We start from the raw sequence: 14,517 nt of genomic DNA, 5'->3' as shown, positions 1-14,517 counted from the left end.
CGGCGATCCACAATTCCTCTTGGATGCTCTAGACCATGACGCCTAACCATCTGGAAGAAGCACAGTCTTCAAAGGTAACAAGCGTCGGATCCACGCAGGATCAATCTCTTCAGTGATGCTCAATCACTTTGGGTTTGTAGGTGTTTGGGTTTGGGTTTTCCTCACTTGATGATTTTCGCTCAAAGTCCTCGGAGGATGGGATGCTCTCAAATCACAAGTGTCAGTTTCTCTCGGAGCAGCCAACCAGCTAGTGGTTGTAGAGGCGGCTATTTATAGCCTAGGGAGCAGCCCGACATGATAAGACATAAATGCCCTTCAATAATATGACCGTTAGGTGGGTAGATATTTTGGGACAGCTGGCGCGTAGCACAGCAACGGTCGGAAATTTGAGTATCAAATTCCTCAGGGCTATCATGTTCCTCATTGTGTAGGCAATCCGCACTGGCGAAATCCTAACTCCTCAGTCAGAACAAATTCCTCATAGACCAAAAGAACTTCATCTCTGTCACTGAAGAATATGACTGAACTGTATGAGATTTCCAATGGCTTCACTCGAAGGGATTGGTAGGTGTAGGATTTTGAGTTGAGCATCACATGGAAATTTTTCCTTAGTATTTCCTCGACCCCCTTTAACAGTACGGTGTTTCCGATGACTCAAGAAAGAGAAGATGAAACTACGAAAATAAAAGTCTTCATGCTTCATGTTCCTCGAATGAATACCAAGTCTTCAAGGTCACACCAATTTCTTCACTTTCAAAGTCTTCAGAAATCCAAAGTCTTCAGTCGAAGAACTTCACTTTTAGGGTTCGACTTTCTCTGTAAATATCAAACTCCTCATAGACTTATAGACCTGTGTACACTCATAAACACATTAGTCCCTTAACCTATAAGTCTTCAATACACCAAAATCACTAAGGGGCACTAGATGCACTTACATGGAGCATGGTATAGTTGGTATTCCTGGGTCTCCTAGTTTCTTTGGTATTCCACCCTTAAATGAGTAATTTGCAAGCATGGTGGAAATTTCAGCTTCCGGTATATTTCTTTTATTTGTGACAATCTATTTCATATACTTAGCATGAGGAGACATTTTTAGAATACCAGTCAAACAAAGGCGAAAAGGACAAGTTTAAGCATTTCAACAAAGTGCTCAAACTCTTCTTCATCCTTGTTCTTTGAAGCTTTAGGAGGAAAGGGCATGGGTTTCTGAACCCATGGTTCTCTTTCTTTACCATGTTTCCTAGCAATGAAGTCTCTCTTATGATATCTTTTATTCTTAGGTTGTGGGTTATCAAGATCAATAGCAGGTTCTATTTCCACATCATTATCATTATTAGGTTGAGCATCAACATGAACATTATCATTATCATTGTCACTAGGTTCATGTTCATCACCAGATTGTGTTTCAGCATCAGAAATAGAAATATCATTTGGATTCTCAAGTGTGTCTATAGTAGGTTCACTAGAAGCATACAAAGTCCTATCATCTTTTCTTCTTTTTAGATGGACTAGGTGCATCAGTATTAATTCTCTGAGAACCTTGTTCAATTCTCTTAGGGTGACCTTCAGGATACAAGGGTTCCTGAGTCATTTTACCACCCCTGGTCATAACTCTAACAGCATGATCATTCATCTTATTGTTCATCTCATTAAGCAAATCATTTTGTGACTTGATGACTTGTTCTACTTGGTTTTTTATCATAAATGCATGTTTACTCACACCCTTGACATCATTAACAGTTCTAATCATAAAGTCACCGAAGCGTTCAATCATATAAGCCTTTTGTTTCAATTGTCCGCTAACATGTACATTAAAATTTTCTTGTTTAACAATAAAGTTATCCAATTCATCCAAGCATTGACTAGCAGATTTAGTATAAGGAATATCACCTTCATCAAATCTATGGAGAGAATTTACCTCTACTACATGTGTCGGGGTATCGAGACCATGTAGTTCTTCAACAGGTGGTAAATTCTTAACATCTTTAGCTTTAATACCTTTTTCTTTCATAGATTTCTTTGCCTCTTGCATATCTTCAGGACTGAGAAATAGAATACCTCGCTTCTTCGGAGTTGGTTTGGGTGGTGGTTCAGGAAGAGTCCAATCATTATATTACTCAATATATTATTCAGTAGTTCTTCAGCTTCTTCAATAGTTTGTTCCCTGAAAACACAACCAGCGCAACTATCTAGATGGTCCGTAGAAGCATCGGTTAGTCCACTATAAAAGATATCAAGTATTTCATTTTTCTTGAGAGGATGGCCAGGCAAAGCATTAAGTAATTGGAGAAGCCTCCCCCAAGCTTGAGGGGGATTCTCTTCTTCGATTTTCACAAAAGTTAAATATATCCAGTAAAGCAACTTGTTTCTTATGGGCAGGAAAATATTTTTCAGAGAAGTAATATATCATATCCTAGGGACTATGCACACAACCAGGGATAAGAGAATTAAACCATATCTTAGCATCACCCTTTAATGAGAAAGGAAACAACTTAAGAATATAGTAGTAGCGAATTTTTTTCCTCATGAGCAAATACGGTGGCTATATCATTCAGCTTAGTAAGATGTGCCACAACAGTTTCAGATTCATAACCATCGAAAGGATGAGATTCAACCAAAGTAACCAATTCAGGGTCGACCGAGAATTCATAATCCTTATCAATAACAAAAATAGGTGAAGTAGCAAACTTAGGATCATATTTCATTCTAGCATTCAAAGATTTTACTTTCAACTTGCATAGTTATTTTTTAAGATCATCTCTATCCTTACAAGCAAGAAAGTTCCTAGCTACCTCTCCATCCATAACATAACCCTCAAGTATCTCAGGCAATTCATATCTAGGAGAGCTAGGTATAATAAGTGTTTCAAAATTTTCAGTTTCAATAATTTCATCAGTTTCGGCATTCTCAATTACTGTAGCTCTAGCAAGTTGTTCATTAAGGAATTCACCTAGTGGCACAATATCATCAAGCAAAGTACTAGCATAATCAATAGCATCATTCATAGCATCATGCACAGCAGAAGTGGCATCATCAATTACTTGCGACATATCAGAAACAATAGCAGGTGGTCGTGTTGCAAGCTTACTTAAAACAGAAGGTGAATCAAGTGCAGAGCTAGATGGTAGTTCCTTACCTCTCCTCGTATTAGAGGGAACGATCTTGGTTCTATCATCCTTAAGATTCTTCATAGTGATCAATTGATATAAATCCCAAGTGACTCGGCAAATAGAGCTATGCTCCCTGGCAATGGCGGCAGAAAAAGGTCTTGATAACCCACAAGTATAGGGCATCGCAACAGTTTTCGAGGGAAGAGTATTCAACCCAAATTTATTGATTCAACACAAGGGGAGCCAAAGAATATTCGCAAGTATTAGCAGTTGAGTTGTCAATTCAACCACACCTGAAAGACTTAATATCTGCAGCAAGGTGATCAGTAGCAAAGTAGTATGATAGTAACGGCAATAGTAGTAATAGTAACAATAAAAGTTTTGTAGTGATTGTAACAGCAGCAACGGCGAAAGTAACTTAGCAAAGATCAATATATGAAAAGCGTAGGCATTGGATTGGTGATGGATAATTGCGTTGGATGGCATTCATCATGCAACAAATAACCTAGAGCGGCACAGAACTAGTTCCAATTCATCAATGTAATGTAGGCATGTATTCTGTATATAGTCATACGTGCTTATGAAAAAGAACTTGCATGACATCTTTTGTCCTACCCTCCCGTGGCAGCGGGGTGCATAAGGAAACTAAGGGATATTAAGGCCTCCTTTTAATAGAGAACCGGAATAAAGCATTAGCACTTAGTGAATACATGAACTCCTCAAACTACGGTAATCACTGGAAAAGAATCCCAATTATTGTCACCTTGGGGTATGCGGATTATAACATGTAATAGATGCATATAACTTGCAAGATAGGATCAAGAACACGCAAATATTCAGGAAAACATAATAGGTTCAGATCTGAAATCATGGCACTCGGGCCCTAGTGACAGGCATTAAGCGTAGCAAAGTCATAGCAACATCAATCTCAGAACATAGTGGATACTAGGGATCAAGTCCTAACAAAACTAACTCGATTACATGATAAATCTCATCCAACCCATCACCATCCAGCAAGCCTACAAAGGAATTACTCACTCCCGGCGGTGAGCATCATGAAACTAGTGACGGAGGAAGGTTGATGATGACGACGGTGTCGAATCCCCCTCTCCGGAGCCCTGAACGAACTCCAGATCAGCCCTCCCGATGAAGAACAGGAGGTGGCGGCGGCTCTGTATTGTAAAACACGATGAATCCTTCTCTCCGATTTTTTTCTTGGTGAATAGGTATATATGGAGTTGGAGTTAGGGTTACCAGAGGTCCAGGGGGGGCCACAAGCTTGTAGGGCGCGCCCCCTGAGCTTGTGGCTCCTAGGTGGTCCCCCTCTGGTATATTTTTCCACCAGTATTTTTCACATATTTCATAAAAATTCTTCGTAAATTTTCAAGTCAATCCGAGAACTTTGATTTATGCACAAAAACAACTCCATGGCAATTCTGCTAAAAAACAGCGTCAGTCCGGGTTAGTTTCATTCAAATCATGCAAATCAGAGTACAAAACAAGAGCAAAAGTGTTTGGAAAATTAGATACGATGGAGACGTATCAATGATCAATCCCTCTATTATGGGATTTCTGTTTATACTGATGTCATTGTATCGGCTGGTGCCATTTCTTATCCTGGAGACAGGTGTGGATATATTGGGACATGACATCATCATATTCCTGTTTTCCATACACATGGTCACCATACTTCCGTAGAACCTCGGCATGATGCATTATTGCAAAAAAAATTGTGGAGAGTCATTGCTGAAGTTTTTCAGTTTATTTCCCCTACTAATATATCTGAATTACCTGATCTGTGGAATTGAAATAATAACTTCATTGGTATGGCATGTATTGCATCCATCTGGAGCTTATGGACATTGCGAAATGATTTGTGTTTTCAAGGAGTAGTGTGGAAAGATATATGGATTCTTCTGGAAAAGCAAGTGTGTCGCTTCATCAATGGAAGATTCTCTGCTCGGACACTCAATCAAAATTGATGAAGGAACACATGCTTCTGCTAGATCGGAGAAGAGGATTACCTCGAGATGAAGAATAAAGTGAACACCAGAATTGATCAACATGGCATCTATCTGAGGTCCCATTCCAGCTGACGTTGATGCTTATGTGATAGTTAGCTCCTGTATGAATTTCCTTATGCTCATGATGTCGGTCTGTCTGAGAACTTACTAGCTCAGGTACTTCGGTTTAGCCCCAGCATTGTGAATAGTCATTATGTGTTTGTTTTTTGCCTCGTTTTTAATCAAAAGGGGCGGGGGAACCCCTTTCGATCAAAAAAATCTTAAAAGAAGAGATAGAGCAACCTACAGCGATTGCATAGGTGTCTACGAGCACCGAGGACAACCAACAAGGAGCTCCGCCACAACTAAACAAAACACCAAGCGATACATACATACATACATACATACATATAATAATTCACAAGAACCTCGTGCGTGGTTGCAGTGCAGTTGTTCTGCAAGCCAACGTCATGATAAACATGTTCGCTACTAAATGAGAAAGGGGGGGCAATGAACATCACATTGTGCAAAGAAACAACATACTACTTCTACTAAGATAAGACAACAAAGTGGCACCACTACTAACTAGTAACTACTCCCTCTGTCCCATAATATAAGGCGTTACTACATCCAATATACTCACATATTGAATGAGATAACATCTTATATTACAGAAGGAGTAATTCACGGGAATCTCACGCTTGATACTTAGGCCCGTTTCAGCTTCGCTTGGATTTTAATCACATGTGGATTCGCTTTAGTGGCGAATCTGATTCTGAGAATCAGCTTCACCATCGAAGTACACTTTGAGGTGCTTCAGGAAATTGCACTAAAAATGGTTCAAATCCAGATTTGGCTTCACTGGCAAAGCTGATTCCAAATAGCTGTTTGTTTCAGATTCCAGATTCGGCTTCACTGGCAAAGCTGAATCTGCTCCCAGAATCCGAAACAAACAGATTCCTATACTGCACCTTGCGCGCTAGGAGAAGACGCAACGCGCCCATTTGGGCCGGCACATGTCCATGCGGCCTGTTTTTTAAATTTCATTTTTTTTATTTTTATACTTTAAATAATTTTGGTCTTTAAAAAGTTACAAAAATTAAAAAAATGAGAATTTTGAAATAAAAAATATAATAAACCATACAATGTTTGTTGATTCACAAAATGTTCGTGATTTTATGTAAAAATGTTGCTTATTCAAAAAAAATGAAATTTTGAAAACAATTTTTTGGGAAATCCGAAAATGTTCATGGGTTTAAAAAAATTCATGTATTAAAGAAATTGAAAAAAAATTGCCAATTCAAAGAATGTTCATGAACGGAAGAATATCCTAAAAATTCAAAAAACTGTTCGTGACTTACAAAATAGTTTATTCATTCGTAAAATATTCGCTGATTCAAAAATGATCATGCATTTCAAAAAATGTTCGTTAAATCAAAAAAATGTTCGTAAATTTCAAAAATTGTTCGACCAATTTCCAAAACAATGTTCGTCCATTCTAGAATTGTTCGCCGATTCAAGAAAATTTGTTTAAAAAATGAAGATAGTATAAAATGTTCATGAATTCAAAAATGCTCTTGATTTTAGAAAATGTCAAAAAATTGTAGAAGTGCCCATGAAATTGAAAAATGTTCGCGATTTGCCCAATACTGACAAGTGCTGCTCAAGCGAGGTCGTGGGCGCTGGATTCGCTGCAGAATTTGCAGAAGGAAGTGAGAGGCCCCTTTCCAATCATCGGGTGAGTCGGTGGGTTAAACCAGAGGGCGATCAATTAAAAACAAATGTTGATGGAGCGTTCCAGGAGCAATCAATCAGGGAATGGTGGCTGGGGATTTGTAGTGCGTGATAGTGATGGAGATGCCCGTGCGCGTGCGGCTGGTGCCGGAAGGATTACTCATGTACATATTGTTTAGGCCAACTCCAGCGCGTGACCCAAATCGACCCCAAATCGTCCGTTTGGGATAAAACAGACAAACCGAACGACCCAACGCATGAGAGCATACGGACGTTTCGTCCGCTCTGTGCCCGCTTTTGCCCCATTTCCAGACCAAAGTTGCTCTCGGTTTGGGGCCAAAGCGGACAGAAAGCGGACGTCTTCGCGTCTTCGTCGTCCGTCTGTGTCCGCCCTCGACCCCACCTGTCACTCACTCCTTTTCTGTACTTGGCCCACCATACGGACAAAATCCGGACAAAATGGGTATAGATTTAGGGTAGCAGCGTTGGGCGCAGCGAGTTTGTGCGGCCTCTGTCCGGCGTTTGTTCTTCCTATTTCTACCCCATACGGACAAAATTCGGACAAAATGGGTATAGATTTAGGGTCGTGCGGTGGAGTTGGCCTTACAAGCTATTGAAGCTGCTGCTGTGTGGGGCATGACCAATCTATGTAGTATAGAAACTGACTGCAGCAATCTGATCACGGCGATTAAAAGCTCTTCCTGGGATCTAGCACCGGAGGGAGTTATTTACACAGACATTCGTCAATTTGTTGGCCTCAACTTTAATTATGTTGTTTACTCTCATGTGCCGCGTGTCTGTAATAAAGTGAGCTCACGGACTCGCCGCTATGGGGGGCCGTGACGGACGCGGACTTGGTGCTCTTGGGTACCCGCGCACCCTATATGTAAAAAAAAATTAGTAATTCAAAAAAAATTTAAAAAATTTCAAATCTTTTTTGAAATCAAACATGATCAGGTATTGTACTCATATAAAAGATTTGGACAAGAAATGATTCATATTGACTTCACGGCAAAAAAGACAAGTTTATGACAACAATACAGCATGTATAGTACTTATATATATAGGGTTTTTTGCCGAATCTTCAACCCAGGATGCAACGAAAGTCATTCTCTGACAAATCTTTTTTATACGACTACAATACGTGATCATGTTTAATACCAAAAAAGATTTGGAATTTTTTAAACTTTTTTTGAATTATTATTTTTTTTACATATAGGGTGCGCTGGTACCCAGGTTCTCCTTCATATTTTCCGGGCCATGACCCCGATGTCCGCCGCCTGTGGCTGGATGCAGTGCCACTTCATGCAAGTGACCTGGTGGCCAGTGATCTCACTGTGCCTAATTAAGTGTGGAACCCCATGCGACGGCATCACAGGACACAGGGACACCTTTCCTGTCCTGCATGAATGAATGGCCGGCTGAAAACCAAGCTCTGGCTACGCAGAGCGAGAAATGAAACCAATGGACATCCATAACACATTGTGCAAACAAACAGCCGGATGGTACTTTGCCACACACACACACACACACATGCAAAAGAAAAAAAAAAGGACGGTTGCGATTATTCGAACACAAGTCCATTGACGTTCGCCCATCCGTGGGACTGTCGGGGGCGACGGCGTTCCACGGGCGTCTCAAGGATTGCTGGTCTTATGCATCTCGCGGGGGGGAGGCATACAACACAAGAAGGGAAGCAAGCGGCAAATTCGTTCTTTCCAGTCGATAGATGCTAATGCTGCTACGGCTGCTGCTTACGGACAGTTCAAGCGCGACGCGGTGTGGGTCGGTCACATGGCGTTGATCATCCGCTTCATCTCCGCAGTCCTCCTCGGGTCAGGGTCCGCAATGGCCCGCTCCGTCAGCACGTGCTTGATCCGGCACATCGATCTCCTTACCTGAAACAAACAAACAAACAATAGTGGGGCGAGTCAGGTTCTGCCGCCTAAGGAACAGAAAAGATGACTTGGAAATAAGACGGCACTCATGTGCGCGCGCTCGTAAGAAACTTTCAAGTCCTGTTGTTGACTCTTGGCAAGAACCAAATGGGGGCCGCCATGTTGTAATATTTGAAGAAACTATGGAGCAAAGAGACTTGGAAACAGATCATGCATATATGACTCAAAGCTTACATGCTATAATGTGGTATTTATTCATATTTTGGTTGCCAAATCTCATGCTTGCAATGCACGTGTACCTTACTAGTCTAAATGGTGTTTGTGTGTGTGTTGTGCGTGTTAAACACATTGTACGTAGTATCATACATGGTTTAGATTCCGAACATCGGTACCCTACGAAAGCAGGTCATATCTCCATACTGAAAAGATCACAAACAACATACTGTTGACTAACTGTTTACTCACTATTTTTCCTGAAAATCATGTACCCAGCGTTAAACAGAGTCCTAACAGAAGACTAACTCTTCACCCATTATGTCTTGAAAAGCAAGCACTCGGTGCTCAACACAAAGTAACATTAACAACTGACCAAGCTGCACCAACGTTTAACACTACCAATGAATTATCATTTTGGATAAGAAAAAAAAGTAGTCACCGTCCCCACGACACCATGGTTTCATAAATTTTCCCTTAAAATTCTGCAAAATCAAATTGTTTTCCAGCATGTCCATGCACCTTATTATTTCACTGATGCAAAAGAGGTACTTCTGTGCTTCAGTTTATCACGAAGGCCAATGTTTGGGAGCAAAAAACACTAGGTGCAGACTACACGGCTTCTTTGGTCACACAGTTTGGTTGTCTGAACCAAAGATATTCCAGGACAATAAAGTTAAATGAAGACTCAAAAAGATAGCGATGGAGTAACTTAACAGGACCTGTAGAATAACCAATTGTATCTCTGACTTTTAATCCATCATGAAACTAGAGCCACCAAATTGTAATTCTATTAACTAGCAAAAAATGTGCAAGTATCATAAATATGTGATTAGATAGAGATAGCAGGGGTTCCGAAATACAACAATTTGACTTGCAGTGGGCATAGCTTGCCATCCACAGGTGGAATGAGCAAAACAAAAAGTATGTTACAATTATTTGATTAAATCAAAATTCGTTGCACATGGACATGGTTATGTGGACTGAGAACCAAAATATGCAGTGACCAATGTTCAGCACTATGACCAAGACACCCGTGATTTCATTAAATTTTCTCCAATTTCTGCAAAAATGATTTGTTTTCCAGTATGCACATGCAGCATAATTTACAAAACAGGCGAAATAAAAACATTCTGTTAGCCACAAAAATGGCAATTCTGTAGTTTAGTTTATCACAAAGCACATTGTTTCTGCGCACTACACAGTATCTTTCATGACAAGGTTTGGTTATCAGAACCAATGATATTCAAGGACAGTAAAGTTCATGAAGATTCGAGAATATAGCACAACTTATTTAGGTCACTCCATGGAACAACTTGACAGGGCCAGTAGAACAGCCAATGTGACTTTTAATTCATCATGAAACTAGAGCCAACTGCAGTTCTATTAACTAGCAGAAAATGTGCAAGTATGTAAAATATTTGATCAAATAGAGATGTCAGAGGTTCAGAAATACACCAGTTTTATTTGGCAGTGGGCATAGCTTGCCATCCACACATGGGGTGAGCAAACATCTTGCAAAAAGTACGACAAAATTATTTGATTAAATCACAATTTGTTGCAGGTGGACATGGTTATGTTGACAGAGAAAAAAAAAATGCAATAACAAGCAGTTAATTGCTCGAGGAATGGTGTTAGGTTGTGGCAGCAGATGTACCTTGGAAATGCGCTCCGGGTTTGGGAAACGCATGCTCTCTGAAGCCAGCATCTGGCGTTGGGACATGAGCATGTTCTTCTCCTTTAGCAGGACATACCACAACTTATGAAGGTCGTCCCAGGACTTGAGGCGCAGTTCAGAAGCCTTCCAGCCACGACCTGCCAATTATTATATGAATCAAACAAAAGGGGACGCTCATAAGCTTTCCAGGCAAGAACGATGCGTAACTATATCTGCTCATAGCAGAAGACTTTGACGCCTCAGAAATGCAAAAAAAATCCTGCTGCTACGCTGCGGCGTGACCTTGCACACCACCATGACAAGAATCTAAGGAGGTGTTTGTTTCGTGAAATTTCGCCCGTCACCTGTTTACGCTGTAAAGGGAAAACGTTACCCGCATTTAGTAACTCGACGCCGTAATCGAGTACCTCCGTAAACGAGTCCGGGCCAGCTATACGTGGATACCGCCCACCCCTGACCGGTAATGGTTGCGTTACCAGTCCACAATTTCCCCTCCTCCCCCGAACCCCCTCCTCCCCCACGATCCCCTCGCTCAGCGCCGCCGCCTCCCGGTCCCGAGTCAAGCGTTGCTGCCTCCCTGTTCCAGTCCGGCACCGCCGCCTCCACGATACCCTTCGAGCCCCCCTCCACCTCCCCTCGATCCTCTCCTCCTCGTGCAGCGCCACCACATCCGCGTCACGCCAGCCGCCGGACACAACCTGCATCTCAGCAAGGGCCATCTCCGGATTTCCAATCGATCTCTTCCTCCTACATCAACATCCTCCTGCAGATCTTGAGGTTAGGGTTACTAGTCTTTGTCCTTTGATCTTTTCTTCCTCTGATAAGTAATTGAAATGAAAAAAATCATCTTGATTTTTTTCTTGATCTATTCATGATTTGTTATAGGTTGATACAAATAGATGAGTGATAGTAATTAGTGGTCTGTCCTTTTTGTATTTTTGTTGATGTGTTCTTGATCTGTCTAATTAGGTAACTAGGCATATTCAATTTGTATTATAATAATAATGCGTTCTTGATCTGTATTTTAATAATTAGGTACTTAGGCAGCACACATGATCTGTATACTAGCATACCCAGTCAAACCAAAGATGACAATGTGGACATGATCTGTATAATTAGCGACTTACTTCCCTGGGGTTGTTGGCCTGATCTTGGGTGTTGGAGAAGTTGTGAATTAGGCTGGCTTGTCAGGGATTTACTTCTTTGTATACATTCTGCTTTGTCTTGTTGGAGAGCAATGTATGTGATGCATCACATATTATTTACATTATATTTAGAATGTCATATATTCAGTGAACTAGCACTTGTATCTTGATAAAACAGATTATGTTACTTGGACATTCTGTTACCCATGAAGTGTGGGCATGTTAGATGTTCTGTTTATTGACAAAATTTCTTATCCAAGAAGCTTGGGTATGTATTTTCTCTTTTGTTGTATAGTGGTTTTGCCTCTTTGATCTGTTTTTATTTATGTTGGTATCTAGCTTACCTATTATGTTTGTACTCTTACAGTAGCAGTGTCATGTGCAAGATGAAGTGTTGCTGTTGGCTTTTCTTGTAGGAGAACTAGTATTTTGTTACTGTACAATGTCATTGGCTTATAAATGGTAGCAATTTCTATTTTTTGTTGTTGCTTTCTTGTGCAGGATCTGAAGTATCAACCACTTTAATATTCCTTCTCCCAGCAGCGGCGCACTTCGTCGGTTGTGTCCCGCTCGGCACTCTCCTCCCACCCAGTGGTCAGCTCTTCCTGAATGTTGTTGGCCATGCTTTTGCTATTACTTATTTTCTTTTACTTAGCTTGTAGTGATTTTCCTCTGCGATGAAAGATCTATAAGCTGTTTTGTTTGATATAACATTTGTGTCTTACGAATACGACAATAATCAATAAAGAGTAAAAAATGCTACTCATATATCTAGTGCTAACCATACACTTGATTAGAAATTAATTTCTTTTAGCAAGCAAATTTCAATTTTCAAACTTCAATCTTCTGTGACCACATTAACTGAAAATACAAGATCTTCTAACAATCTTCTCAATGATAAAAAAAAAGGTATGGCTATATTCGAGCTAGCTACAGAGTCAATCTTTTTCATCATATAGACTATTTACTTTGTGACCACAGTATCAACATCATTATTAATTCCTATTTACAAAGTTACCGCTTGCAAATGTGTAGATCTGGACTTTTTAGTTATACAACATCTCCCAACGAAGGATAGAAAATATAACCTACGTTTGGGTTGTGTTTGGGTTGGATAGATAGAAAATATGTCTTTTATCCTTTAGCTATATGACCTTTGTCCAACAAATTTATAGATGTTGAACATTGATGTGACCTTTGTCCATTACCAGTCCCGTTACCTTGTGCTGTACGAAACACCTCCTAAGTTGATGGCAAAGCACCAGGCAACTGCCATATGGAAGCAATGGGACTCTACTGTCGCGATTTGTCGTTTTTTTCCATTCATTTTGTCAGACTTTCCGTGTTGGGCTGTGTGCATCCTAGTTATGCAGAGGCCGGGTGTTACTCATAATGCTTTGTATCCGCTTGATGCTACATTTCGAGATAATAAAAGCGCCCTTTATCGAAAAATATGGAAGCAATGGGTGCAGGGGATGGAAAAGTGAGTTGGGGGCGAGCGGGGGGGAGGGAAGTACCGTAGTGGGGCGGGGGCTGGTCGTCCTGGGTGCTCCGCTCGACCTCGAAGAACTCCTCGAGGGGGTTCTGCGGCTTCCTCGCCAGCGACGTGGAGGCGGCGGCGGCGGCGCCCTCGGGCGCGGCGGCGGTGGAGAAGAGCCGCCTCGCGAGCGTCCTGGACAGGGCAAGCATCGCGCAACCTGCGGAAGGACGGATCAGGGGAGAGGAAGGGAGATGCCGGCGGGCGCGGCGGCGGCGGCGGCTGGGACCTATTCACGGGAGGGAGGGAGGCGAGCGAAGGGGGAGGGACTCTGGGCTTAGACCGGGAGCGAAGGGGATAGAATCTGGGCTTAGAGTAGCAGAATAGAAAAGAGTGTTCTGGGCCGCTCGGTGGGCCGCTGGGTCGAAACGACTCTTCTCCACTCTCATTTTCGTGGTATAGTCCTGACATCCATCAGCTTTGAGCCATCGCTCAAAAAAAATCAGCTTTGAGCCAACAGCATACGCAAGCTCTCATGTACCAATGCTTGCTTGGGTGCATACTCTTGTATTGCCTAACTAAACATCGATCGATATAATAGGGAAAAAATCACCAGGTTAGACACTTCTCAAAATGATCTACACTTCACATGTGTAAATAGAGCTATAATAGGAAGACATCCCAAAGGGAATTTGATCACCCTGCTTGCAACATAGGAATAAATAACAAATGCAAAACACAAATTGTAAAACATTCCAGCCTCCTAAGTATTAAGAAATACTCCTATATATATAACCGGAACTTACGATGCAAAACCATGCTGAGTACCATATAGATTGAAACTAGGAACCTTGTAGCACGGCTAGGAATGGATAACCATTGGTTAGTAATGGCTCGATAACTGAACATTCAGTTGTTACATACTCCCTCTGTAAACTTTTATAACATCATTTAGATCGCTACTTTTGGGCGTGAAGTTTACAGAGGGATTACTGACTAGTGGGCGTGAAGCAAGAAAATATACTAGTGGGCTTATTTCATATGCCTACTCTCTAGTGTATGGCAAAATATCTTGAGTCATCAAGGTGACCAAGGGGCCCAATACAAGTGCAGAATACATGGTCCTTTTTCTTTTTCTCGTTGAAAAATAGTTTTTCTGTAAGCATCCATAACTTATAAAAACCATTTACTGGTTTGGGTTCTAGATCAAAGGAGGAGGCCATAGATAGGTGCTTTGGAGAATGCATATTCTTTTGTTA

At 41.2% G+C, this 14,517-nt stretch overlaps 1 protein-coding gene across 1 annotated transcript; it reads right to left on the bottom strand.

Moving 5' to 3' along the window:
• Positions 1-8,303: 8,303 nt before the first annotated feature.
• Positions 8,304-13,610, bottom strand: LOC109785008 (uncharacterized). The gene is made up of 3 exons (XM_020343619.3): positions 13,299-13,610; positions 10,616-10,773; positions 8,304-8,745 (listed from the first exon to the last, which is right to left on the bottom strand). The coding sequence occupies exons 1-3, from the start codon at positions 13,468-13,470 to the stop codon at positions 8,638-8,640; spliced, it is 438 nt and encodes a 145-aa protein (XP_020199208.1). The 5' UTR covers positions 13,471-13,610; the 3' UTR covers positions 8,304-8,637.
• Positions 13,611-14,517: the final 907 nt, after the last annotated feature.

This window comes from Aegilops tauschii, chromosome 7, assembly GCF_002575655.3.
Source record: "Aegilops tauschii subsp. strangulata cultivar AL8/78 chromosome 7, Aet v6.0, whole genome shotgun sequence".
Classification (NCBI taxonomy): Eukaryota; Viridiplantae; Streptophyta; class Magnoliopsida; order Poales; family Poaceae; genus Aegilops; species Aegilops tauschii.
Note: the sequence above shows the minus strand (reverse complement) of the source record. Positions and strands in the feature narration are given on the sequence as shown.

Excerpts from the sequence above, each read along its gene's own strand:
- LOC109785008 (XM_020343619.3), bottom strand. The coding sequence starts at position 13,470 with ATGCTTGCCCTGTCCAGGACGCTCGCGAGGCGGCTCTTCTCCACCGCC. Across the intron at positions 10,774-13,298 it reads CCAGCCCCCGCCCCACTACG|GTCGTGGCTGGAAGGCTTCT; the intron begins GTACTTCCCTCC and ends AATAATTGGCAG. Across the intron at positions 8,746-10,615 it reads ACCCGGAGCGCATTTCCAAG|GTAAGGAGATCGATGTGCCG; the intron begins GTACATCTGCTG and ends TGTTTGTTTCAG.